Source organism: Nicotiana tomentosiformis, chromosome 1 (genome assembly GCF_000390325.3).
Source record: "Nicotiana tomentosiformis chromosome 1, ASM39032v3, whole genome shotgun sequence".
In the NCBI taxonomy this organism is placed as follows: domain Eukaryota; kingdom Viridiplantae; phylum Streptophyta; class Magnoliopsida; order Solanales; family Solanaceae; genus Nicotiana; species Nicotiana tomentosiformis.
The window spans coordinates 35398812-35425819 of record NC_090812.1 but is presented as its reverse complement, the minus strand read 5'-3'; the positions used below and the strand labels follow the sequence as shown (position 1 = coordinate 35425819).

Sequence of the window (27008 nt, the reverse complement as noted above, 5' to 3'; positions counted from 1 at the left end):
GTAATTGAGTTTTGATCCATGTTAGAAACCATGTCTAGGCTATATGCTTATCCTGTTGGGACCCACTGAGGTCATTTTTGTTGTTGAGTTATTTGTTTACATTGCAATTACATACTCAGTCATACGCATTCATTTGCATATCATATCTTAGTCTCTGTTATCATTTATTGATACATCATATCATTATTTTGGGCTGATTTTTATGATATTGTGAGCCCGAGATACTGGAGATATTGATGACTGATGGTGTGGATATTGATGGGATCGGCCTACACGCCGCAGCAGGTATTGTTGATTTATGATGGGATCGGGCTGCACACCGCAGCATGTGTTTATTGATTTATGCCATTATTGGCTTGTTATAGCGCTTGGGTTGAAGGAGCCCCTCCGGAGTCTGTACGCATCCCCAGTGAGCGTAGGTACCTACTAAGTACGAGTGCCGAGAGCGAGTGCCGAGTGATTGGGAGGACTGAGTAACTGTGAGGCCTGAGTGAATTGATACTCTGAGAGTATGCATATGGTTTTATCACTGAGTTGCATTGCATTCGACATGCACACTTGACATACATGCATAGAGATACATGTTCCTCATATTGCACGACATTGCATCATGCATGACTTCACATTCATATTGATATGTAGTCATAGAGATGTATTTTACTCAGGCCATTTGAAAATGAAACAATTACCTGTTGAAAGTTTTAGGAAAATCATAGTTTTACAAACGTACTCATATTTTGGTGATTTCGGTAATAGATTTGGGTTTTCACTGACATACTTGAAAAGCATGCCTATTTTCCGAAACTGTGAACGAGTTGAGCACTATATCTCTGAGTTACTTCTTTTATCACTTTATTTATGTTGTTATGAACTATTGTTGGCTATTGGTATTGGACTCTGACCTTTGTTCCAACTCGTCACTACTTTCAACTAAGGTTAGATTTGTTACTTATTGAGTACATGGGGTCGGTTGTACTCATACTACACTTCTGCACCTTGCGTGTAGATGTTGGATGCTGATGTTGTTGTGCACGGCGGGAGCTGGATTTGAAGATGTACCTGCGTTCCAGTCATAGCTGCCTCTCGGCCATGGTAGCTTTAGAATTTTAATTTGTTCATGTATAACTCAGACAGATGATGTAATTTATTTCATACTAGCTTTGTAAAACTCTAAATCTCAGAAGCTCATGATTTGTACTACCAGTCCTTGGGGAGTTGTATAGAAATTCAGTTATCTCATCTTTGATTCATGTCAGTGCTATTATATTATGTTATTTTGTTAATCGGCTTACCTAGTGTGTTGGGTTAGGTACCATCACGATGATGTGGATTTTGGGTCGTGACGTGTTCCATGTTTCTATGCTCCGAAAGTATCATGGTGATCCGTCTCATGTGTTAGACTTCAGCTCAGCCCAGTTGGACAAGGATCTATCTTATGTTGAGGAGCTGGTGGCCATTTTGGACAGGCAGGTTCAAAAGTTAAGGTAGAAGAACATTCCTTTAGTTAAGGTCCAGTGGAGGGGTCAGCCAGTCGAGAAAGCAAATTGGGAGACCGAGCATGATATGCGTAGCCATTATCCTCATCTTTTCACCACTTCAGGTATGTCTCTATAATCATTCGAGGATGAATGTTTGTTTTAAGAGGGGGAGGATGTAATGACCCGGTCGATCATTTTGAGAGTATTAGCCCCGATTCCCTAATTATTACTCCCTCTATTTAATTTTGTGGTTATGTGTCTTGCCGGGGTTCGAGAGAGTTTTAGAGTGAAATGGGACACACAGTCCCTAAATTGGAAGTTTAAGTCGTAGGGGTTGACCGTAGCTTGACTTGTGTAAAGTCGACTCCAGAATGAAGTTTTGGCGATTCCAATAGCTCCGTGGGGTGATTTTGTTCTTAGGAGCGTGTCCGAATATTGATTGGGAGATCCGTAGGTTATTTCGGCATTAATTGGCAAACGTTGGAAAGTTGGAAGAATTTTAGGAAGTTTGACCGGGAGTGAACTTTTTAATATCGGGGTCGAATTTCGATTCTGATTCCGGAAGTTGGAGTATATCTGTAATGTCAATTATGAGTGGTGTACAAAATTTGTTGTCAATCGGAGTTATTTCGGTATGAATCGGCGTCGATTCCAGAATTTGGAAGTTCATAGTTGCTAAGCTTGAATTTGGGTTGCAATTCATTGAATTCATATTGTTTGATGTGGTTTTTGGCCTCGAGTAGCCCCGTTAGATGTTTTGGTCCTAGTTGGTATACTCGAACGGGGTCCCGGGGACCCCGAGTGTGATTCGGATTGATATCGGAATAATTGTTGAACTTATGCATTTCTGAAAAATTCCAGCTTCTGGTGTCATCGCACCTACAAAGGGTATGACCGCAGGTGCAGACTCGGATATGCGTGTGAGGAAGCGCAGAAGCGGAGAAGGCAGCCCATGCCAGGGCTCGCAGGTGCGGAAAAGGTTCCGCAAGAGCGGCTTCGCTTCTGCGATGGAGAGGATCGCATGTGCGTACCTGAGCGCAGATGCGACACGCGAGCCGCAGGTGCGCATGCGCGGGTGCGTGTGTTTTTCCGCAGAAGTGGATCCCTTAGACTTAAGTAAAGTCTGCACCTGCAATGGGTTTTCCGCATGTGCGGAACCGCATATGCGGCTAATGCATCGCAAAAGCGATTCTTCTGGGCAAAAAAAAGAGAAAAATTGAGGGTTTGGTTTCATTTTCATTTTGAGACTTTGAGAGCTCGGATTGAGGCGACATTTTGAGGGATTTTCAGAGGAAGTGTTGGGGTAAGGATTCTTGACTCATTTTTGATTAATTCCCATGAATCTACTGTTAATTATACCTTTTAATTATTATTTTGGAGTTTAAAATTGGGGGGAAAAGGTGTAGAAGTTCTTAGACTAAATTCTTGACTATTGAAAGGCGAAATGGGATCGAATTTGAATAATTCTTGTATAGTTGGACTCGCTATCGAATGAGTGTTTGGATTTTATAATTTTGGTCGGGTTCCGAAACGCGGGCTCGGGTTGACTTTTTGGGGCGATTTTCCAATTCTTTGCTAAAATGATTATTTCATTATTTAAACTAGTTTCCTATAGTTATATTTAGTATGAAATTATTTTGGATAGATTCGAGCCGTTTGGAGTTGAAAAATCGAGGGAAAGGCCTTCTAATCGATTGATTGAGCGTGGTTTGAGGTAAGTGAGTTGTCTAACCTTGTGGGGGGAGGGGGAATTCCCCTTATGATTTGGTACCGTGGTGATAATTTGTGATATGTGAAGGTCGTGTACGCAAGGTGACGAGTGCATACACATGCTAAATATTGGATTTCCGGTTTTAGCTACGTAGTTTCCTTTTCATGCCTTAATTAAGTTATTTTAGCATGTTGTAGTCATCATATTTAGTCTAATTTCACATGTCTACTTGTCTTATCTCCTATTTGCAACTTGTATCACATGTTTAGTTGAATTACTTGCTTTTCTTGATTTCCGTATTCATTACTTAACTGTGAAATTCTTTACTTGAAATTTCTATCCTTGAAATATCTTGTTGTTGAGTTTGGTGTTGAATTGCAAGGCCGTGGTTCTTTTGAGATAAGGTGTAAGTTGTGAAATATCATTTATTTAGTTGTTATGTTTTGGCTTTCGTGTTATTGTTGGGATGATTGTTTGGTTGTTTGCACGAGGTTTCTGTCGTGCTGTTGTTATTGTTTGCACGAGGTTTTCTGTTGTGTCCTTGTGATTATTGATATGCATGCGCTAGTATAAGGTATGGGTGTTGAAACACATGCGGTGAGATAAGGTGGGTTCGATATGTGTGGCTAGTAGGGAAACTACTAGAAGTCATGTGGTGTGATAAGGCGGGCTAAAATGCGGGATGCTATTTCGGGAAAAATAATTTTCAAAACTAAATATAAAGGCTCCCGCGGTGATATAAGGAAAGACTGTGAGTTATTTTAAGATTTGAGACTACGAGGCGGTACCTCGGGAGTGCTCCTGTTGATCTTCTTGATTTGTTATATTGTTTAGTTATTGTTACCTTCACATGTAAAATATTTTCCTTTCGTGTTGTATTAGCTTTTCCTTGATTCCGTGTTCTTACTTCCCGTAAATTCTTTATTGTTCACTTCCATGTCAATTTTTATTATATCATTATATCTTCTGTTTGATTCTTATTATCTCCAGTAGGGCCTTGACTTAACCTCGTCACTACTCTACCGAGGTTATGCTTGACACTTACTAGGTACCATTGTGGTGTGCCCATACTACGCTTCTGCATATGTTTTGTGCATATTCAGGTACATCCTATCAGCCTCGGTGTTAGCGCGTTGTGTGGCTTGCTTATTGGAGATTTCAAGATACACATGCCCGGGTCCGCAGGTCGGAGTCCCTTTCTATCCTGTTCTTTCTTATTTCTTTACATCTTTATAGATAGTGATGTATATGAGCGTTCAGTACTGTATCTAGAGCCTGTGACTTGTATTTACACCGGGTGTTGGGAGATGTACATGTTGAGTTACATATTTCATTTCATATAGTTGTTGATGTTTTGAGATTTAAATTATTATTCAGTTATTCCGGATGTTTTGTTAGGCTTAGCTAGTGTTAGAGATTAAGTGCCGTCGCGACATCCTACTAAGGGGATTTGGGACCGTGACATAAAGGTAAATAGATAAGAATAATTCAACAATAGTTAAACAATGAATATATGCAAATTTATATGAGATATATTGTGTATGATGTGCAAAAGACGTGTTTCGAAAGAATTTTTTTAAGCAAAAAACAAGATTTTAATAAAAGAGATCCCTTAATGGAGATACAAGAGAGGTGACTAAAAAAAGATAGCACAATAATGAAAAAAAAAAATAAAGAAAGCACAAAGATCGCAAGAGCTAAAAAATGGATGAGTACAAATTCACGTGAGATACATCATGTAAAACGTGCAAAACACGTGTTTCAAAAGTGGCCTTTTGAAATAGAGACGAGCTTTCAAAAAATAAAATCTTTAATGAAGACCAGCAAAATAGGTGATTAAGAGAGGTAATGTATCAGCGGAAAAACAAAATAGAGAAAAATATAACAATAGCTAAGAGATAGATTGTGTATAAATTCATGTGATATACATCATTTATAACGTGCAATTCACGTGTTTCAAAAGCATCTTTTTTTAAGAAAAAAAAGACATACTTTTATAGAAGAGATTCCTCTAGTAATCAAAATAAAAAAAAAAAAAAGGTTTTTGTAATGTAGAATTAAAATCTATAAAGACAAGAAAAAAATACAGTCAAACGGTTCAGTTTTTGTCGTATGAGTCCAACAAAAACAAACTTTAAAGAATGTAACCGCAAAAAAGAAGTAAAAGAAAATATATGTATGTAACCTAACAAAAAATGTATGTAAAAATAAGAAATGTTATGAAAATATTATATTGTGGATGTCCATTCGCTATAGATAATTTTTCTGAAGAAGATTATCCATTTAGTACTCTGTTGAATTTTATCTACAAGCAGTTGATGCAGGCAGGTTGCAAGCAACTCAATGAAATGATTTGCAGCAGTTTCTTATTAAACAGACATGTTGCAAGCAACTCACGCAGACAGCTTACAAGCAGGTGATGCAGGTAGGTTGCAAGCAACTCAATGAAATGATTTGCAGCAACTTCTTATTAAACAGGCAGGTTGCAAGCAGCTCATGCAGGCAGCTTACAAGCAGCTAAAGAAAAACCTTGCAACTGCTTCCTGAAAAGCCTCGCAAGTGCTTCCTTTCTTCTATAAATAGAGGAGTTTTCAGTTCATTATGAACATAAGTTTGAAATTTGAATAATATATTAGTTTCTCTCTATACTTGTCTTTACTTTACAGTCTTTATTTATAACACATTATCAGCGCAAAACTCTGCCATCTCGAGCAAATACTTTGAAAGTATTAGAGGTACGAACTTTCTTTTTCTAAATAATGTCAAATTTTTCTAAACTTGAATTTGTAGCCCTGGATATATCGGGCAAAAGCTACATATCTTGGGTGTTTGATGCTGAAATTCATCTTGATGCGATGAGTCTGGCAGACACCATCAAGGATAAAAATCAGGCATTAAACCAAGACCGTGTCAAAGCAATGATATTCCTACGCCATCACCTTGATGAGGGCCTGAAAATGAAATATCTTACTATTAAGATCCAGTCATACTGTGGAATAATTTGAAAGATAGATATGACCACCTGAAGATGGTCGTTCTTCCACAGGCACGATATGATTGGACTCATTTAAGGCTACAAGATTTTAAATCTATCAGTGAGTATAACTCTGCTATGTTCAGAATTATTTCCCAATTAAAATTATGTGGTGATAATATTACTGATCATGATATGTTGGAGAAAACTTTCACCACTTTTCATGCCTCGAATATGCTCCTGCAGCAGCAATATCGAACTTATCTCACATCTTCTTGTAGCCGAGAAACATAATGGGCTATTAATGAAAAATCATGAAAGCCGACCAACTGGTTCTTGTCCATTCCCTAAAGTGAATGAGACGAATTTCCACCAAGCTAAGCGTGGAAGAGATCGTGGTCATGGCCGTGGTCGGGAAAGAAACTCTAATCATGATAATAATAATGCACCAAAGAACCCTCCTCACCACCAGCAGTGGAAAAAGAAGGAAAAAAAGCATGAAGCGGTGCAAGCAACAAAGCCAGAAAATGCATACTATAGACATGGAGAAAAAGGGCATTGGTCATGTACATGTCGTACGCCAAAGCACCTGGTTGAGTTTTATCAAGCCTCCCTGAAGAAGGCAGGGAAAAATGATGAAGCAAATTTTATTTCTGAAAATAATTTAGACTTCATGCATTTGGATGTAGCTGATTACTTTGCACTCCCAGAAGGAGAAACAAGTCATATGATCGGTGGTGAATCTGTATAAATGTAAATATTTTAATTTTGGTTGTTTGTAATAGATAGTATGGTTATGTAATTGTTGTACATAAATAAAAGTTATGCTTTGATAATGATGTTTACTATAACATATTTTATTTATGTCATTTTGAAGAATATGGATAATTCTCGAATTATGTTCGGATCAAAGACCAATCATGAAGATATTTTTGTGTAATTGATAGTGGAACAACTCATGCCATATTCAAGGATCAGAAATACTTTTCTTATTTACATAAGGAAAAAGCAAATATTTCAACAATTTCTGGTAATATAAGTTTGATTGAAGGCTCTGGAAGGGCCATTATATTTCTGTATAAGGGAACAAAACTTATAATAGACAATGCATTATTCTCCCCCAAGTCCCGAAGAAACTTGTTGAGTTTTATAGATATCCGCCGAAATGGGTATCATATTGAGACGACAGATGAAATGAATATGGAATATCTTTGTATTACAAAGAATGTTTCTGGCCAGAAGTGCATTGTAGAAAAGTTACCAACTTTATCTTCTGGCTTATACTATTCAAAGATTAGTATAGTTGAAGCATACTCTATCCTAAACCAGAAGTTTACCGATTCAAATATTTTTGTGCTTTGGCATGGCCGTTTGGGCCATCCTGGATCAATAATGATGAGACGAATTACTGAAAATTCGAGTGGGCTAAAGAACCTGAAGATTCTTACAAATAATGAATTTTCTTATGATGCTTGTTATCAAGGCAAAATGATCACTAGACCATCACCAATGAAGGATGGCATTGAATTCCCTACTTTTTAGAACGTATACATGGGGATATATGTGGACTTATTCACCCACCAAGTAGGTTGTTTAGATATTTTATGGTCCTAATAGATGCATCTTCAAGATGGTCTCGTGTGTGCCTACTATCATCTCGCAACCTGACGTTTGCAAAGCTATTAGCCCAAATAATTCGATTAAGGGCGCAATTCCTAGATTATCCTATAAAGGCTATTCGCCTTGATAATGCTGGCGAATTCTCATCTCAAGCTTTTGATGATTACTATCTATCAGTTGGGATAAGAGTTGAACATCCTGTAGCTTATGTTCATACTCAAAATGGCCTTGCAGAGTCATTTATTAAACGCCTGCAATTGATAGCAAGACCACTACTTATGAAAATAAAATTGCCCACTACTATTTGGGGCCATGCTATCATACAACATCACTTATCCGTCTCAGACCGACACATTATAATAAATATTCTCCGTCACAAATAATTTTTGGTCATGAACCAGATATTGCCCATCTACGAATTTTTGGATGTGTTGTATATATGCCAGTAGCACCACCACAGCGCAGTAAGATGGGCCCACAGATAAGGTTAGGAATATATGATGGGTTTGAATCACCCTCTATTATTTACTATCTTGAACCATTGACGGGAGATTTATTTACTGCTCGATTTGCAGATTGTCGGTTTGATGAAATAAATTTTCCACAATTAGGGGGAGAGATAAAGGAAATCAAAAGAGAAATTGTGTGGAAAGTTTCATCATTATCTCATTTTGATCCACGTACCCCTATATGTAATCAGGAGGTCCAGAAGATCATCCATTTATAAAATATAGCAAATCAAATGCCAGACGTGTTTACTGATTTGAAAAGGATAACTAAATTATATATCCCTGCAGAGAATGTGCCTATACGAATTGATGTCCTAGCAGGACCATCTACTAGCATGAGAACTAGTGAACATAAAGCACGCCTGAAGCGTGGTAGGCCTTTGGGTTCTAAGGATCGAAATCCTTGAAAAAGAAAATCGACAAATGATCAAAACGATACTATAAATGGATCCCCTGAAGAGACCCAAGATCTTATTTGTTCTGAGATTCCTGAAGAAATCACTGAACCCGAGACTCAAGTGAGCAAGGAACTTTTAATAAGTTCTACTAATGATGGGATTAATTTAAATCGATCTGAAATAGTGGTGGATAATATTTTTGCTTATAATATTGCACTTAACATTATGCAAGATAGTGAGAATTTTGAACCCTGATCTGTTGAAGAATGTCGATAAATATCTGATTGGCCAAAATGTCAAGAGGCAATTCAATCAGAATTGAACGCACTTGGTAAAAGAGAGGTCTTTGGACCAGTAGTCCAAACACCTGCTGGTATAAAATCAGTTGGTCATAAATGGGTTTTCATGCGAAAAAGGAATGACAAAAATGAAGTTGAAAGATACAAGGCTCGCCTTGTCACACAAGGATTCTCACAATGACCTGGAGTCGATTATGAAGAAACATATTCACCTGTTATGGATGCCATAACATTTTGATATCTCATCAGTTTAGCCTTACGTTAAAGGCTTGAAATACATATGATGGATGCAGTTACAACTTATCTATACGGGTCACTTGATAATGAGATTTACATGAAAATTCATGAAGGACTTAAAATGCCTGAAGCAAATTCAAAATCTCGGGAAATGTATTCAATCAGATTACAAAGATCTTTGTACGGTTTAAAGCAATATGGGCACATGTAGTATAATCGCCTTAGTGAATATTTATTGTAAAGGAGTTACATAAATGATGTTATTTGTCCATGTATTTTTATTAAAAAAATGATATCAGAATTTGTTATACTTGCTGTTTATATTGATGATATAAATCTTGTTGGAACTCCAGAAGAGCTCCAAAAGGAAATTGAATATCTTAAGAAAGAATTTGAGATGAAAGATCTTGGAAAGACAAAACTTTGTCTTGGACTGCAAATTAAACATTTAGTAGACGAGATCTTTATGCATTAATCTGCCTATATAGAAAGGGTCTTAAAATACTTTTACATGGACAAAGCGCACCCATTGAGTACACCAATAGTTGTTCGATCACTTGAAGTGAATAAGGACCCGTTCCGACCTCCAGAAGAGGATGAGGAACTCCTTGGTCCTGAAATACCCTATCTTAGTACAATTGGTGCATTTATGTATCTTGCTAATACTACAAGGCCTAACATAGCATTTTCTGCTAATTTACTAGCAAGATATAGCTCTTCTCCTATACGGAGATATTGGAATGGGATTAAGCATATTTTGCGATATTTAAAGGGAACTATTGATATGGGTTTATTTTATGCTAACAAAGGTAGTGCGGATCTTGTTGGTTATGCAGATGCAGGTTATTTATCTGATCCCCATAAAGCTCAATCTCAAACCGGGTACGTATTTACATGTGGAGGTACTGTCATATCATGGCGCTCCACAAAGCAATCAATTGTTGCTACTTCTTCAAATCATGCTGAGATAATAGCTATTCGTGAAGCAAGTAGGAAATGCGTATGGTTGAGATCAGTGATTCATTTTATTCAAGAAGAATGTGGTTCGGAATGTGATAAAAAATCCACAATTTTATACGAAGACAATACAGCATGCATAGCCCAATTAAAGGGAGAATTTATAAAAAGAGATAGAACGAAGCACATTTCACCAAAATTATTCTACACACATGATCTTCAGAAAAATGGTGATATCGATGTGCAACAAATCCGTTCAAGTGACAATTCAGCAGATTTATTCACTAAATCTTTGTCAACTTCAACTTTTGAGAAGATGGTATACAAGATTGGAATGCGGAGACTCAAATATTTGAAACAAGATTTTCATCAGGGGGAGTGAAATACGCGATATACTCTTTTTTCCTTACTAAACTTTTTCCCATAGGGTTTTTCTTGTAAGGTTTTTAATGAGGCATCTAAAAATGTGTATTACTAAATATGTGTACTCTTTTTTTTTTACTAGGATTTTTCCCACTGGGTTTTTCCTAGTAAGGTTTTAACGAGGCACATTATCTTTTAATGAACATCCAAGGGGGAGTGTTATGAAATATTATATTGTGGATGTCCATTCATTACTCCGCTATAGATAATCTTCCATTTAGTACTCTGTTGAAATTTATCTACAAGCAACTGATGCAGACAGGTTGCAAGCAACTCAATGAAATAATTTACAGCAGCTTCTTATTAAACAGGCAGGTTGCAAGCAGCTCATGCAGACAACTTACAAGCAGCTGATGTAGGAAGGTTGCAAGCAACTCAATAAAACGATTTGCAGCAGTTTCTTATTAAACAGACAGGTTGCAAGTAACTCATGCAGACAACTTACAAGCAGGTAAAGAAAAGTCTTGCAGTTGCTTCCTGAAAAGCCTCGCATCTGTTTTCTTTCTTCTATAAATAGAGGAGTTTTCAGTTCATTATAAACATAAGTTAAAAATTTGAATAATATATCAGTTTCTCTCTATACTTGTCTTTACTTTACCGTCTTTATTTTTAACCAGAAAGATATACTTGGATTTCTTCGTAATAAACGGTTGATTCTGGTGAACAGTTCAACTTTTGTTATATAAAGTCCAACTAAAGAAAATTACAAAGAAAGTAATAAAAAAAAAGTAAAAGAATAAATATTTATGTAACGTAAGAAAAAACGTCTATAAAGACAAGAAATACTTAAATTTCATCGTAATGAACGCCCTGATTCAGGTGAACTGTTCAACTGTTGTCTTCTTGAGTCCAACAAATGAAAATTACAAAAAAGTAACCGAAAGAAAGAACAAGTAAAAGAATACATATTTATGTGATGTAAGAAAAAACGTTTATAAAGACAACAAAAGAATACTTGAATTTCTGCGTAACACCTGATACATGCAAACGTTCAACTTTTGTCCTGTTGAGTCCAATAAAAGAAAATTACAAAGAAAGTAACCGGAAAAAAAAAAAGAACGAGGAAAAGAACAAATATTTATGTGACGTAAGGAAAAAAAACGTCTATAAAGAAAAGAAAGAAATACTTGAATTTTATCGTAATGAACGCCCTGATTCAGGCGAACAATTCAACTTTTGTCATACTGAGTCAAACAAAAGAAAATTTTAAAGAAAGTAATCAAAAGAAAGAGCAAGTAAAAGAATAAATATTTATGTGATGTAAGGAAAAACATCTATAGAGAACGGAAAAAAAATACTTGAATTTCTTTGTAATGAACGCGTGTGATACATGAAAACGTTCAACTTTTGTCTTCGTTGGGTCCAACAAAAAAAAAAGTAATTAAAAAAAAAAAAAGAACGAGTAAAAGAAAATAGAAGTGCCAAAAATTAAATCAAAGTAAGAGAAAAGCATATAACTTATCCATCTCTATGTTAATAAATGATTAAATGTATATGAAAGAAACATAACTCTCTCTGCTTACAAATAATTCTTGGTATGAAATTTTTCAGGGCCATCAGAATGAGCGCAAATAAAGTTATAGGAATTGGATCTTTCTTCCTAATGCTTATGTGTTTATGCATAATCATACTGATGTATTCATGCTTTGGTTTCTCAATCAAACAAAGTATAAACCAATAAATCCGAAAAGTAGCACAATAAGAATCACAAGTATTATCAGTTTCACTATGTTAATTAATTACAACCTCAAGATTACATTCAACTTGTTATTATGCAATTCAAAACGATTTCCCATTCTTAAATTCCTTAACAACAACTTGAGTATCTTCCAAATATAGTAAAACTTAATTTGATTTTTATAGGAAATTTGACCTCCTATAACAAAGGTATACACTCTATTTATTATAAATCAAAACTATTTTAAAATATTATTTTCTGCAGTTACCTTTTATATTATATAGCAAAATAAATATTTATGGTATACACTACCATTGAGGCATGAAATACGCTATTTATGTTTTTTCTCACTCTTTCTTTCGGTTAACACATAATTTTCTCTCAAAATCTCAACAAAATTCTTCTTCTTTTCTTCCTTCTCTCTTTTCGAGCAAAATACCTGCTTCTAACCGTGAATTCTCTGGCCGAATCCTCTAGGGTTACTACAATTGGAAATACTTCTATACTTGTCGGCGTAGTCAAGGATGGGGAGAAATTCGCCTAAAAATAGGGGAATCCAGCTGTTTAATAACGGAAAGAGGATCAATTAGCGTGTATCACTCCTAATTTAACTCAACAAAATCAATTATAAAAAAATTTCGCTGCTACTGGGTTGTATTTCATGTATTCGCGCGATTGTATTTATAAATACATTGAGGTAAAAAAACATGAATTACATATGTTTAATTATGTATTCCATGTATTCACGCGAATGTATTTATAAATACAATGAGGTAATCCGCCTAAAAATAGTGATTACGGGTGTTTAACAACGGAAGGCGCAATATTGAATTGTATTCAATTTCACTATATTGAATTCGGTTGTATTCAAACAACAAAAAATCAAGAAAATATAGTGTATATCGTTCTATTCAATTCGACTGTATACATTGTATTCAATTCACATATATTCACTATTATACATTGTATTCTTCGATTGTATTCAAACAACAAAAAATCACAAAACACAATGATATTCAGTTGTATTAAAAAAATACAGACCTTCGGAATACATAAATACAGGCGAAAAATAATATATTTATACAAAAAACACAATGTATTTGAGTGAATTTGTACATAGTACAATGTATTTGTATCATTGTATGTGACGAAATAGCAAAGAAGAGAAGAAAGTTTGCCGGAGATGGCATTTTCCGGCCAAGCAAAATACTGTATACGTTGTATTAAAACTAAAAATGGAAACGAACAAAAACCCGGCCCTCAAATCTTCTCTGGCATAGAAAAATATTGTAGTATCCGTCGTTCATGTTACAATACCCATGCTCTACTCGAATACAGTCGCGCACAACTGGATTCCCATGTTTTTAGGCGATTTCTGCTATTATATTCATGAATACAGTAGCACGAATACAACAAATACGGCCGCGTAACAACTGAATAATAGCTATAGGAAGTAATTATGTATATGGTAGCTATAGGAAGTTAATAGCCACTAAACAATAGTGGTTTCTGAAAATTCCTCTAAAACATAAGCCTCAAATGATGCTAGTTTTGCAAATCTCCCTAGTTTGAAAGTTCAAAAGCCCATTCTTTTATGGGTGGGCTGCAAAAATCTGGTTACCAGGTTCACTCTATAGCTGGCCCATAAAAACACACTGGTTTCATTAATAATTATTCGAAAAAGAAAAAACACTGACAGAGAACAGAGAACAGAGAACAGAGAAGGGAGGGGTTCGGATTCGGAGCAATGGGGAGCAAGAAAAGGAAGAGAGGGGAGAGAGCCACTACTCATCCCCGTAACAAGTACTATGATAACCCTCCAGATTTCTCACTCTTGGCCTCTAAATACTCTACCTTTGCACCTTACGTTTTCTATTCAGGTGATGGTCGTCGACCAAGAATTGATTGGACTGACTTCAATGCCACACGTGAACTCACCAAAGTTTTGCTCCACCATGATCATGGCCTCAATTGGTAACTCCCCTTTATCCTTTTTTTTTTTTTCTTAATTTTGTTTTTCAGGTTCCATTCTCTTATTTATGTAAAAGGGTAACCGAGTTTTATAAGCACATAAGTTGAGATTTTTGCTATGCCATTCAGGGGGGACTTTATGATTTTATTTATGCTTAGACACATAAGAAAAGAAGAAAGTACGAAGTCTTTATATAAAAAGAAATAAATAACTTTTTAACATATAAAAATATTTTTGAACTTTGAATTAAACTACTCAAATCTTCATACTATTAAATAAATTTTTTTACAACAAAATGAATAATGTTCAAAGTTAAAATTTTGGTCACTGTATTTGTTGCCAAGTTTATTGTTCAAAATATGACAACCTGACCATTCCTTAGTTAAGTTGGTTTTTTCCTTCAGAGTTTTGATGACTGTTGTCCTCTTACTTGCTCTGTGAGCTTTGATTCAATGGTAAAAGTAGTTCTACAATGCAGGATGTGTGTTAGGTTCACGCTAAGAGTTCAAATCTTGTAGGTAAACAACAGATTTGTCCGTTATCAAAAGAAAAAAAGAACTGTTTAATCGGAACGCTTTGGTTTATTTGGTGTCAGTTTTGATTGCTAAAAATCGATAGTAGATGTAAAACCATAAATGAAATATATAGTTAATGTTTCACGTATGAGTTTTAACTTTAAGCTTGAAGAAACTGAATGTGTAACTTAATTACTGATAGCGCGATGCTCACCAAGCTGCATATGAACTTTGATACAATCTTAGCCTCGATAGAACCTACTTTAAATAAAAAGGAGAAACTCTTGTCTGTAGTTTAGAGGCAAGCATAGGATGGGCATTATTCTTTCAATCAGGTATGCCTGAACGTATTTTTTTGTTGAGAAAAGGTTCGATTTTATAAACAGAGGATGTATGCCTGAACATGTTTTCTATGTAGGTGGATTCCTGATGGACAACTTTGCCCTACAGTCCCCAACAGATCTAACTATATTCATTGGGTTGAAGATCTTCTGTCATCGAACATCATTCCTAAAGTTCAAGATGACAGAAACTTTATTAGGGGTTTTGATATAGGAACGGGAGCTAATTGCATTTACCCTCTTCTCGGTGCATCTCTTATGGGTTGGAAGTTTGTTGGCTCTGGTAGCCCCCTCTAATTTGTAATTTTCTCCCTTGCATCATTGTTGGTGTTTGGCTAATAAAATTGCACTATATATTTACAAAACACTGATTTCTTCATATGTGTCATCCATTTGCTTTATAACAGATGTTACCGACGTAGCTTTCGAGTGGGCAGAGAAAAATGTTAAAAGTAATCCTCATCTTTCTGAATTGATTGAAATCAGAAGAGTTAGCATGGAAACCCCGTCATCTTCCAAGCAAGAGCTGAATGATGAACCAGGAAAATATGGCCAATGTAAAGACGTAGACTTCGACAATGCAGAGGCTGCTCTCATTGGACCTTCACCTCCTTCTCATCTCCCAGTGCACCCAGGTATAGGAAAAATTTACAATGGACCTCCTATACTTGTCGGCGTAGTCAAGGATGGGGAGAAATTCGATTTTTGTATGTGCAACCCTCCATTTTTTGAGACAATGGAGGAAGCTGGATTAAATCCAAAGACTTCTTGTGGTGGGACTATGCAGGAGATGGTTTGTCCTGGTGGAGAGAATGCTTTTATTACTCGTATTATTGAGGATAGTGTTCAGTTAAGGGAATCCTTTCGGTATGCTATCAGTCTTTGAATCTGGTTTATTGCATTATGTGTTAGAGAACTTTATCATGAAAGCTCAATTGAAGAGTCCTTATATTTCCTGACCCCATCTTTGCCAGGTGGTACACCTCAATGGTTGGAAGAAAAACTAACCTAAAGGTACTTATATCAAAGCTTTGGGAGGTTGGAGCAACAATAGTGAAGACAACTGACTTTGTGCAAGGCCAGACATGCCGATGGGGTCTTGCCTGGTCATTTCTCCCTCTTTCCAAGAAGATGGTACCATCCCACGTGGCTGAGAAGAATAACATGTCGTTCATGCTTGAGGTCTGTTGACTTTTATTCTGTCATTTATTCAATCGTGGGAAATCGATAATTCTGATAAAAAAGAGCTCAAATATCATAAGCTTGTCAGTAAAAGTTAGAACGAGTAATTTCCTTTTCACCTGAAACTGTCTCACTTTTTATGTGTAAGCTTTGCGTCTTTTGTTAGAGGCGGTGTACAATTATTTGCAAATTCATGTTTGACTATGAATTTTTGGGTTTAGAAATTGGAGCTTAAACTGAAATATTATTTTAAGTTGAAATAGTGGTTTAAAATGTATTTCAAGTGAAGCTTATCAAATCTTATAAAAAGAAACTCACAATTCGTATACTACTTCCATCATCTTCTTTTTTGAGTGTAGTTCATTGTCCAAACACAATTTCAACTTCCACAGACTTTTTCAACTTCAATTCAAATTTTGTCCACTTACATAGACTTATGGGGGTTGAGTTAGTATTTTGACAGTTTTGACTATGGTGTGGAACTGGTTCTTCTTTAGGGATGCATAACAGGGTGTGGGAGTTGAGTTAGTATTTTGACGGTTTTGGCTGGTAAATGTGGAATTGGTTCTTCTTTAGGGATGTGTAGGAGGTAATTTTTGATGGCTGGGAAGAATTCACTTGGAAGTAGAATCTATCTAATATAATTCTGTCATAGAAAGAACAAAATTCATTTCGACCCCGTCAAAGTTCTCAATCAGTTCGGTGCACCGGGTGTGGCTGAATTACGTTGCTTCAATTGTTCTTTATTAGTCACAGCGATTGTTCTTTATTAGTCACAATGGAAGATTTAGTTACGAAAAAGATCAACTTTCATAAATCCATTATTTATGCTGTGTGGCAGTGGTTTAGCATGTGGAATAGAACATAAGATCATGAATATAGCCGTTTACTGTGATCTTACTTAACAAAATTATCTGATCACTATTGCCATCAGTTGAGATCTTTTTGTTTTGCAGTCTAATGATTATCTTGTATAAAATGGATCATATCTACCATATATTTGCAAGTAATACTTTTGAATTTGGATTGGGGTAGGAAGCATTGGTTTGTTCTTCTAACCATTTAACTGCTTGACTTACCTTGGGATATCATTATTTTCTCCCTCAATCTCCTTAACCGCAAGGAAAACTTTTGGTGGGACAAACAAGCTCTGTGCTCTGTCCCTGCCTTCCCACCCCACCTGAACCCAGGAAAAAAGTCAATTGGCTCTTGTATTGTCATTGTTATCCTTTTGCATGAACTGATTGTTGACAAATTATGCATTCACCTCGGTTTTGAACTTCAACCTTATGTATGAGTTCATGTGCTTCTCTAGGCAGACTAACTAGTTTCTTCACGAAGTGGTTGGACTAGTTCTGTTAATTACTTCCATTGCTAGTAGATCCAAGATTTCTTACTGATTTTCAATGTTTGTTTAGGGTCTGCAGCGCCATCAGAGTGCCATTGATGTATTGCAATCAGTGGAATCCTATTTCTGTAGTATTGGTGCATCCTCTAAATTAGACTCTGCCTCGTTTAATGTTGATGTAAGCTCCATTTGTTCTTCTCTCTGATAATTTACTGCACCTGTTACATGTTTTTCCTGAATCTCAATGTTTTCTTATAGGTAACTTTGTCAGGCGAGCAATGTAAATCTATCATGAAGACCCGGTCACAGAATGGAAACGAACAGGATATACCAATATCTGCAAATTATTGCTCTGGCCAACTGAATGACATGCGTCTGCATGTTTCTGTAATTCCCCTTACTATTTAGCATATTATGTACTTATGTCGTTGGAACCAATGCCTGGTTATTCTTGGGGATTGTTAATCTCACTATTTAGCATGTTGTGGTTTGTTAGCTAATGCGTCGTTGTATCTGTAGGTCTTCCAGCAGATACCAGGGACTCTTCTGGTGAGGGGATCATTGCTCCAGAAAGAGATCCCTGTATCAGGTTTGTCCAAAACCATTTGGTCATATCCAATCAATCCAGTAATATTTCATTTCCCCCTTTCCTTGCCTCCTAAACTATTTGGTCAAAGCCGGTAGTGTCTCATCCCTCTTTGACAGATTATTTTGATAAGGTAATTAGGTAAATAATTATATTTTTGAGAAACCTCATATATACGAGCAGTATACAAAACATGTTCTCTACAAAGGATAACCAATTTTCTATACAAACAAGAATCACATGGGCGCACCAAAATCTCACTAAAAACCATGCTATTACTTACATATAGAAAGTCATTTTCTACCCCCTCACAAGCTCTCCTATTTCTCTACTTCCACTGGACCCACATTATAGGCCACATGGCATGTCCTATGTCTTCTCTTCCTTCTTCTAAAAGCCCAGCTCTGTAGGACTTGGATAGAAACTACAGAAAGAAAATTCTGAAAAGAAAAACATATTTGTTAGCCACTTAGCCTAAACATACTCTCTTACCCATCCTTGATAGTATTTTATTTGTTTTTGCAGGGGCATTTTCTTTTATGTTCCAGCAATTACAGGAAGTTTTGAAAAGCAAATTCAGTAAAGGCATCTTCATTCTCTAGGTGCTAATGTATGATCTGCAGTACTACTAGTGAGATGAAAGCAGTGTTGACTTTTATGTATGGTTAACGTTTAGATAGGCTGTGAAGGAAAATGTTAAAGTTTATATATTTCTTTGGATTTTTTAAAATATATGTGGAGTGAAATTAACAATTCTTCCCGTCCTTTCTTTCTTTCATTAATTAATTTTTTAAAAGAAATTTATCCTTTTAGGGGAATTCAGGATGTTGGGGATTGATAAAATTGTATTATGTATCTTTTGAACGACATGTTATTTGTGTGATAACCGATAAATCCTTGAGATCCATTGGCGCATGGTTCAAAATTCGGTGTACAATGGGATCACCGTTTTTGTCTGCGACATATTTTATAGGATTTGTTTCTTTCTAACCTAAGAATGAAGCTGACATTTGGACTAAATCGTAATACTCTTAATAATATAATGAATTTAGAGAAATGCATAATTTTAGCCAACAAAATAATAACCGACAAAATAGATAGGGAAAAGGCCTAAATATGCTACGAAATGGCTTATCCATGCCACTCGATAATCATTAACAGACAACTTATTCCATATTAAAAAATAAAAAAAATACTAAATCTGATTTTTTAACACCAAGTTTGACACCCGTCAGCTACACAAACCACTACATAACTTTACCCCCTTCCCACTCTAACCCCCGTTACCCCAACTAACCCAACCCCATTTATTTTCTTACCAGATGTTTATTCCTCCAAAATCCCAAACCCCCACTTCATATCATCGACAAAATGCTCTCCACCAAACACGCAACAGTGGATAAAAATTGCCAAAGTTGAGCTCATTGTACAAAATAAGCTCATCAGCGTAAAGTTCATTGCAACAACTGTTGCCAAAGTAAAGCTCATTGCAACGGTGGATAAAAATTCTCTAGATACAAGTGAAACAATAAGCTGTCCAAATAACTTTTTTTCCATATTGTCTTGTTCAGAATATATATATATATATTCTTTTTCATATTGTCTTGTTCAGAACATACTTAAAGCACAACCATCCCTTAGAACATAACTAAACTATAACGTAAACAGAATCGAATCCAAAATTTAAACTCTATGGGTTCAACTTTTAAGATTTTTAATATTGAACCCATTATATTTTTTAAGTTATGGGTTCATATCCATTATTTTTGCAATTTTAATGAATTTTTACACATAAATTTCTACTCTGCGTCAAAAATTATGGGTTCAATTGAACCAGCATCTACCACATAAATATAATTGAAATTGGTGGAGAGTATTTTGTCGATGATATGAAGTGGGGGTTTGGGATTTTGGGGGAATAAACATCTGGTAAGAAAATAAATGGGGTTGGGTTAGTTGGGGTAACTGGGGTTAGAGTGGGAAGTGGGGTAGAGTTATGTAGTGGTTTGGGTAGCTGACGCGTGTCAAACTTGGTGTTAAAAAATCAGATTTAATATTTTTTTTATATTAATATGGGATGAATTGTCTGTTGATGAATAGTGGCATAGATAGGTCAGTGGTGTAATGGCAATAGCACTAATAGGCCACACTATTAACGAATGGCATGGATACGCCGTTGCATTTAAGTACAATGGCATATTTAGGCCTTTTTCCAAATAGATATTGTGAATAACTAATTTTTGTATTATTTTAACACCTCCTAAAGTCATTAGTGTTTTGTTGCTTTAATTATTTTTCCCAATTTTTGTGTCTCTGATTGCATATTTCCTATCATAAAAATACCAAAAATTAGTTCTTTCTTTATTTGTACATTTTAGGAATTAACTAACTATTCAATTGGTGAATTAATCTAGTTAATTGATCATTTGAATAAGTTACTTAATTAATTTATTTGTTTGTGTAAATTTAGTTTAATAAGTAGGATTAAGAAAGAAATTGGGCCAAATTTGAAAGAGAAAGTGGCCAAAAGTACAAGATAAGGGGCTGCCCTTGAAAGGGTCTGAAACGACGTAGTTTTGCCTCAAAATTACATTGTTTCATTAAGTGACCCAAGATCAAATCTCACCCATTGATCACCCCTTGATCTAATGGTCCATATTTGATCTCTCAAGAGGTATTTAAAGCCACAAAAATTTGAAAAATTCCCTCATTTTCCCATAACTCTCTCTCTCTTCTCTCTCTTCTCTCCGCCGCTGCCGCCGCCGGAAATCACCCACCGGCGGCGGACCACCTCCAAGCACCATCAAATTAACACCATGTAATCTCCACAACCTCCTCTTCCCATATTTCTAAACCAATTCCTTCAAAAACCCCTCAAACTCCTTGAATTTTAGATCTAGGAAACTTTAGCCGTCACTTTTTGGTCCAAATTCTTGAAGCTCCGGCCAACACCACCCTACAATACATACATGAATGGATAGAGCTCCACGAGACCTATCTTTTCCTACCCATTTTACCCCCAAAATCCCCGTCGCCGCCGACCTGCTCCTCACTGCCGCTGCGGCTCCACTGCCTCACTACCCCCAAAATGCCCTGAACCCCCATCTTAGCTATTTTTCGACTCAAAGACACTCGTTTCTTTTGGCGAGATGCTGAAACTCATTTTGTTCTAGCATCTACCCGAAAGAAACGTGCGTTTCGGAGTCGGACAGTCGCCTTTTAGCATCTCCGGCGTCTTCTCGTGGCTCGAACAGTTTCAAAAATACTTGTTAGGTATAATCGTCATATCTTTAATTAATTTCTGATTTTTTATATTAGTAGATTAGTTTCTGATTTTTGATTTTTCTGTTTTGGTTGTTTCTCGTTAATTAGAGTTTTAAGTTAGATTTATTTAATTAGTTATCTCTATTTAGTTTAGTGGTTTGTTAGATTTGTTATTGATTTAAACATGATCTTTAGTGTATTAGTTAAATCGTTCACGTAGTTAGTCGATTATTTAGTTGTTGTTAGCCGTTGTCCGATTATTAATGATGCTCGTTCTGTTTTGAGCATTAGTTTGTGAATTTAGTTGTTTGTTTAGTAATTAGTTTGCACAAATCGAATTCATTCCAATCAAGTTGGTTTGAATACTTAGTTCAATTACGTTTTTAGTCTCGTTTATGCTTTGTCAGTTCATAGTTGTTCAAGTTTGATTTGTGTTGAGCAAGTAGTTTGTTGTTGATGGTTAAAATCTGAAGTTTAGTTTATTTTATCATAAAATAGGGTAATAGTAGCCTACTTTTACTAGTAGGGTGGCTGAAATGATATTTTTTCTCCTTGCTTCTGACACAGCAGATTTTCAGGTTGTCCTTTCATCTTTGGGACAGATCTTGAACAGTATTTAGTACACAAAGTCCTATTTAAGGGGATGTTATTTCCTCACTTGAGCAGAGGATCACACATTTGTTGGGCAGTCTTTACACCCTAAAAATACAACTTGGAGAGTAAAAAATCAGCAACTAAAGCACCCTTTAGTAAGCTGAAATGGTGAGCTTTTTGAGTAAATTTTAGAGTGCAAACTTTTAGAAAAGTATAAATCTTCTTTAGAGCTGGTTCTGGGTTTCTTCTAAGGTTTTCGGGCTGTTTAAAAACGAAACTGCTGCTGTTTTCTGCTTGTGTTTGCTGCTGTTTTATTTTCCTGCCGAGCTCTATTTCTTCACTGTTATATTTATTTTCTGCAATCTAGGTATTTTCTTAAACTTTGCAATGAAGATTTTTATATTCAATGGATAAGGATGTGGCTCTTTTTCAGCTCTATGGATACGCTTGATGTGCTTTACTGGAATAAATGAATGTTTAGCATGTTATTCATATAGTCATATTTCAGCATGTACATCTGTAATATTTGGTTGATCTTCAATTTTTCTTTACATGTGTAGCTCAAATAACATTATGTTAATTGTATCTAGTTAAGGAAAAGAAATATCTTTTAGAATTATTATGTAGAGTTTAGTTTCCTTTTGCCTTGGTTTTATGTATTTGTGGTTTTGTTATTTTAATTTTTCTCTTAGTGCTAAAAATAACTGATAGTAATACTTCTCTTCTTGGTTAAGTTGAAATGAAGTTGGGGAATAGTATGTGATGAGTGTGCGGGAGAGAGGAGAGAACCAGTGAAAGAATTTCTTAAATGTGTTATTGCTATTTTGAACTTCTGTTTGGTTGAGCTTGATGCATATGTTTGTTTCTCAGTTATATGTTTAGAAGTCCATGTTCATTAATGCATTATTTTTAGCTACATGTCGTAGTTGGGTTTACATCAATTTTAAGAATATTTTAGGCCACTATCACCTTTGGTTTAAATTTGCTGGCCATTTTTTTTAACTTCAAGGCTACTGAAAAATTTGAATTTGTCAAGTTTAAAGTAGTAAACAAGTTTTGACTCAATCTTTTAAATACTAGGTTTCTTTATTAAATAAATAATTTTAACAAATGAATTAATTCAAACGCTAGGCAATTAGTAGGCGTGTTTTTAACTTCACAGAATCGCTTGCGTAGCGTGAAGTTTAACATTCAATAAATTAGGTCAATAACCTCACACCATAACCATTAGTTTTAGTTAATTATTTGCTAAAATCGTTGATGCGCTTGCGTAGCGCGATAGTTAACTTTTAATAAATTTCAAAAAAAATCAATTATAAGTGGCGACTCTGAACAATAAAATAATCCCTACTCAAGTTTGTCACTTTAATTGGAAAAACTTTTTAACTCACAATCAACACACATTATCTTTTTGGGATAGAAAAGGGGTATGACAGATATTATATACAAAAAATATACATATTTTATATAATTTTCAGCTAGCGAATACAATTAATTTCAGCTGATCAGCCAATTTTATATTTTGCCCATAAATTTATTGTTTTCACACAATTGCTTTTCTAGTCTTATACCTAGTATTTCTTTATCTTCTCTTGGTATGTCTTTACCGCATCAACTTGTAAATGTTGAATTAACCAAAGTTTTTCACGAAGGATGCTGAAGGCAGCAGCGAAAGCCGCCACATTGAGAACAAAACCAACGTCATAATGCTAAAAGCTTCTGCTAGAATTTCATTTCCTTTTCTTCTTCTTTTCTTTTAAGTAAACATAAGCATTCATCTAGTAGCAGTCTTGGCGTTTGAGAGCCTGCATGAGAGGTGAGTGAATCATTCACGAGAGAATGAAAAAATAGGTATGATACCGTTATCTGACTAACAGAATGTGTTGTAACTGTTCTAATAGATTAGTACAGTAGAAGAAAAACAACATTCAGTTGTTTCTTTTCAGTTCGAAGCAGCCACAAATAGAGCAACTGTTCTGTCTAGTTCTTGTCTATCGACAGAAAAGAGAGCAAGTTGCTTCGATATACGCTCCTTCCGTTAGGATCTTCACGAGTGGGGATCACAAATTCCAGCAAAACTCTAGTTATGATCTCTCAATACAACAATATACCATCCAGCACGCAATCATAGCTATCTTCAGCTAAATTGTCAATAAAATGAAGTTATTGACCACCTGCCGGCTCTAAATCCCCAACGTTCAAAACTTAATGCTGTTGGCACAAGAACTTAGCCCCAGCAGCTTAGCCCTTAATGCTGTTGGCACAAGAACTAACTTCAACCATTCATTAAGTTCCTCAACAAATCAGAGGTGATAATATTGAAGAAGCCCAGCGGCAGCCAAAATGGCATATAAGAATAGCTTCTTTTCTGGTGTGTGCTAGTTGAGAGGGTGGCCCATGTAGTTCACATCAAAGGTTGCTACCTCTAGCATCAAGCCCACCATGTATGAAACTGTATTGACAAGATTTGGATTAAAATCAGAGCTGGCTCGATGCATGCATTTGGCATGTACTTGCCAGCCATGTTAACAGAAGAAAAATTAAGAAAAGCAGGTGGATGGCAAATTGTCCAAGGAGGAAGAGGAAGACACAGGAGCAGAAATATTCGTATGAGTTCGCTTCGATCAGGGTTGGAAAGGAATGAGCATGTGAGATAAACTGATAAAAATAATCAAACAATTAGGTACTATTATTGGCAATAATTTGGAATTCACTTCCGACTTAGATTTTCCAAACCTCATTTTTTTTTTATCATTCAACCAAGGCATCTTTGCAATCAGACAATTCTCACAAAAAGGTACTTTTATTCTTGAATGCATCCAGAGTATGGGCTGATTAAAACATATTTGAGCTTCACATTTTTATGGTTTGATGATTTAGCATAAACTAAATTTCTTCAAGTTTGAAGGTTTTATAACAAAAATCAACCATGAGATGTCAACATTTAGTCCAGTATGACAACTACAAAGGAAGCAAAGATGACTGGTTTTGATTTGAGAAATTGCCCGTCATGTACAGTGGATGGTCTAGGGAGAACACCTAAGGAAGATATTTCGCTCGCAAAGTTAGAGGGTGGTGGAGGAGCAGTGGCCCAAAGCTGTTGTTCATGCATTCTCTTGAAACAAGAAACAATGAAGCGTCCAGGTTAACAGAAAATACAGGACAGGCTGTTCCAGGGATCTCTGATCTTATTCTTATGGCAGAGACTCAAAAGAGACAGGACATTCAACAAAATTATGCAAGTGCAACTAGATAATGTTCAAATATTTCCACACACGAGATAAAAAGTACAAGCGGTTCACAAGCCAAAGAAAATAATTGCCTGCTTTAGAATTCACCAAAATTTTGATAAACTCTATAAATACCGTAAGGTGTGTCAAGTAAACGCATTTATTTTGCGTACGTTTCAGTGATAGAGAGGGGGAAAATGGAAAGAAATTTTACCTTTCACTATCATGTAATAAATCATCATCTTCTGTCTTATCAGCTAAAAGTTGCAAAATCGCGAGTGTATCTTTCTCTAAAGTATTCGACTGACTACACCCAAAAGAGGGACGCAGTTTTTGCTCAATCTCTAACCAACTAACAGCTTGCTCTTTCCTAACATGTCTCTCATTCATAAGCTGTCTCACTTTCTCTACATTTACCCACATCCCAAGTGCACCATAAATACTTGACAACAACAAATATGCGGCAGGAGACTGTGGGTCCAGCTCTATTAGTAGTTCGGCAGCCATTCTACCCAACTCTACATTTCCATGAATCCTACAAACACCAAGTAAGGCATTCCAAATATGACCATCAGGTTCACAAGGCATCTTCTTTATCTGAGCTAGCACTTCACTAAAACGTCCTGCTCTACCTAAGAGGTCAATTATGCATGCATAATGTTCTTCATCGGGAGGAACATTATAATTAGAAGGCATCATCTCGAAAAAGGAAAGACCTTCCTGCACTAGCCCTGAATGACTACAAGCATTGAGAAGGACGACAAATGTGATTCTGTTTGGTTTCACTCCAAACTTCACCATCTTAAAGAACACTTCAATTGCTTCTTCACCCATACCATGTTGTGCTAATGCAGACAACATGGTGTTCCATAATACTGCATCATGTTTGTTGCCCATCGTATCAAATACCCTCTTTGCAACTTCCAAATTTCCACATTTTGAATACATATCAATGAGAGAACTCATAACAATTGCATTAGGTCTTAAACCAGCATTCACCAGGAATGCATGTACTTGCTTACCATGCTTAAGTGATGCTATATCAGCACAAGCAGATAGACAACTACTAAACGTGAACTGATCAGGTTGGACCTGAAGCTTCACCATCTTTGCAAATAACTCAAGGGCCTGAAGGCTCATGCCACTGTGGGAATAACCAGCAATCAAAGTCGTCCAAGAAACAGGATTCTTCTCAGGCATTGCTTCAAACAACTCCCTGGCCGACACCATATCGCCACACCTTGAATAGCCTGAAACCAAGGTGGTCCAAGCAAGAACATCTCTTACTCTCATTGCATCAAACAACCTTCTAGCATCGCTCATCTTTCCACATTTTGCATACGCATCAACAATCGAACTAGAAAGAACTACATTAGACAAAAACCCAGCGACAAGTACTTGGGAATGAACCTGCCCAGTGAGAGAAAAATCCCTGGACTTAACACAAGCAGTAACAACCCCAGCAAAGCTATAGTCATTGAACCCAATACCTAACCTCCTAAATTCTCTATAAAACTTGAGAGCCTCGTTGAAGTACCCAACCTGAGCATAAGCAATCACCATAGTATTCCAAGAAACAACATCTTTCTCGGGCATTTTGTCAAACAGCCTTTTAGCAGCCTTTACCATGCCTGACTTAGCATAGCCAGAAAGCATATTATTCCAGGAATACAAATTTCTCGTAGTCATTTT

General features: G+C 36.0%; 2 protein-coding genes across 2 annotated transcripts in view; one reads left to right on the top strand and one right to left on the bottom strand.

Annotated features, from left to right (window-relative positions):
* The first annotated feature begins 13961 nt into the window (after positions 1-13961).
* Positions 13962-18922, top strand: LOC104111976 (uncharacterized). The gene is made up of 8 exons (XM_009621799.4): positions 13962-14258; positions 15190-15395; positions 15520-15979; positions 16087-16294; positions 17713-17820; positions 17901-18029; positions 18162-18231; positions 18754-18922. The coding sequence occupies exons 1-8, from the start codon at positions 14032-14034 to the stop codon at positions 18828-18830; spliced, it is 1485 nt and encodes a 494-aa protein (XP_009620094.1). The 5' UTR covers positions 13962-14031; the 3' UTR covers positions 18831-18922.
* Positions 18923-23926: 5004 nt separating this feature from the next.
* LOC104111975 (pentatricopeptide repeat-containing protein At2g21090) overlaps positions 23927-27008 on the bottom strand; it is a 3445-nt gene continuing 363 nt past the window's right edge. Inside the window, exons 1-2 of the mRNA XM_009621798.4 lie at positions 25531-27008; positions 23927-24538 (exon numbers count right to left, since the gene is read on the bottom strand). The exon at positions 25531-27008 is cut by the window's right edge and continues 363 nt beyond it. Of these exons, the coding sequence (XP_009620093.1) occupies positions 24496-24538; positions 25531-27008 (1521 nt within the window). The 3' untranslated portion in view covers positions 23927-24495. The remainder of the gene's footprint in view (positions 24539-25530) is intronic.

Excerpts from the sequence above, each read along its gene's own strand:
- LOC104111976 (XM_009621799.4), top strand. The coding sequence starts at position 14,032 with ATGGGGAGCAAGAAAAGGAAGAGAGGGGAGAGAGCCACTACTCATCCC. Across the intron at positions 15,396-15,519 it reads TTGGAAGTTTGTTGGCTCTG|ATGTTACCGACGTAGCTTTC; the intron begins GTAGCCCCCTCT and ends GCTTTATAACAG. Across the intron at positions 18,232-18,753 it reads GAAAGAGATCCCTGTATCAG|GGGCATTTTCTTTTATGTTC; the intron begins GTTTGTCCAAAA and ends TTGTTTTTGCAG.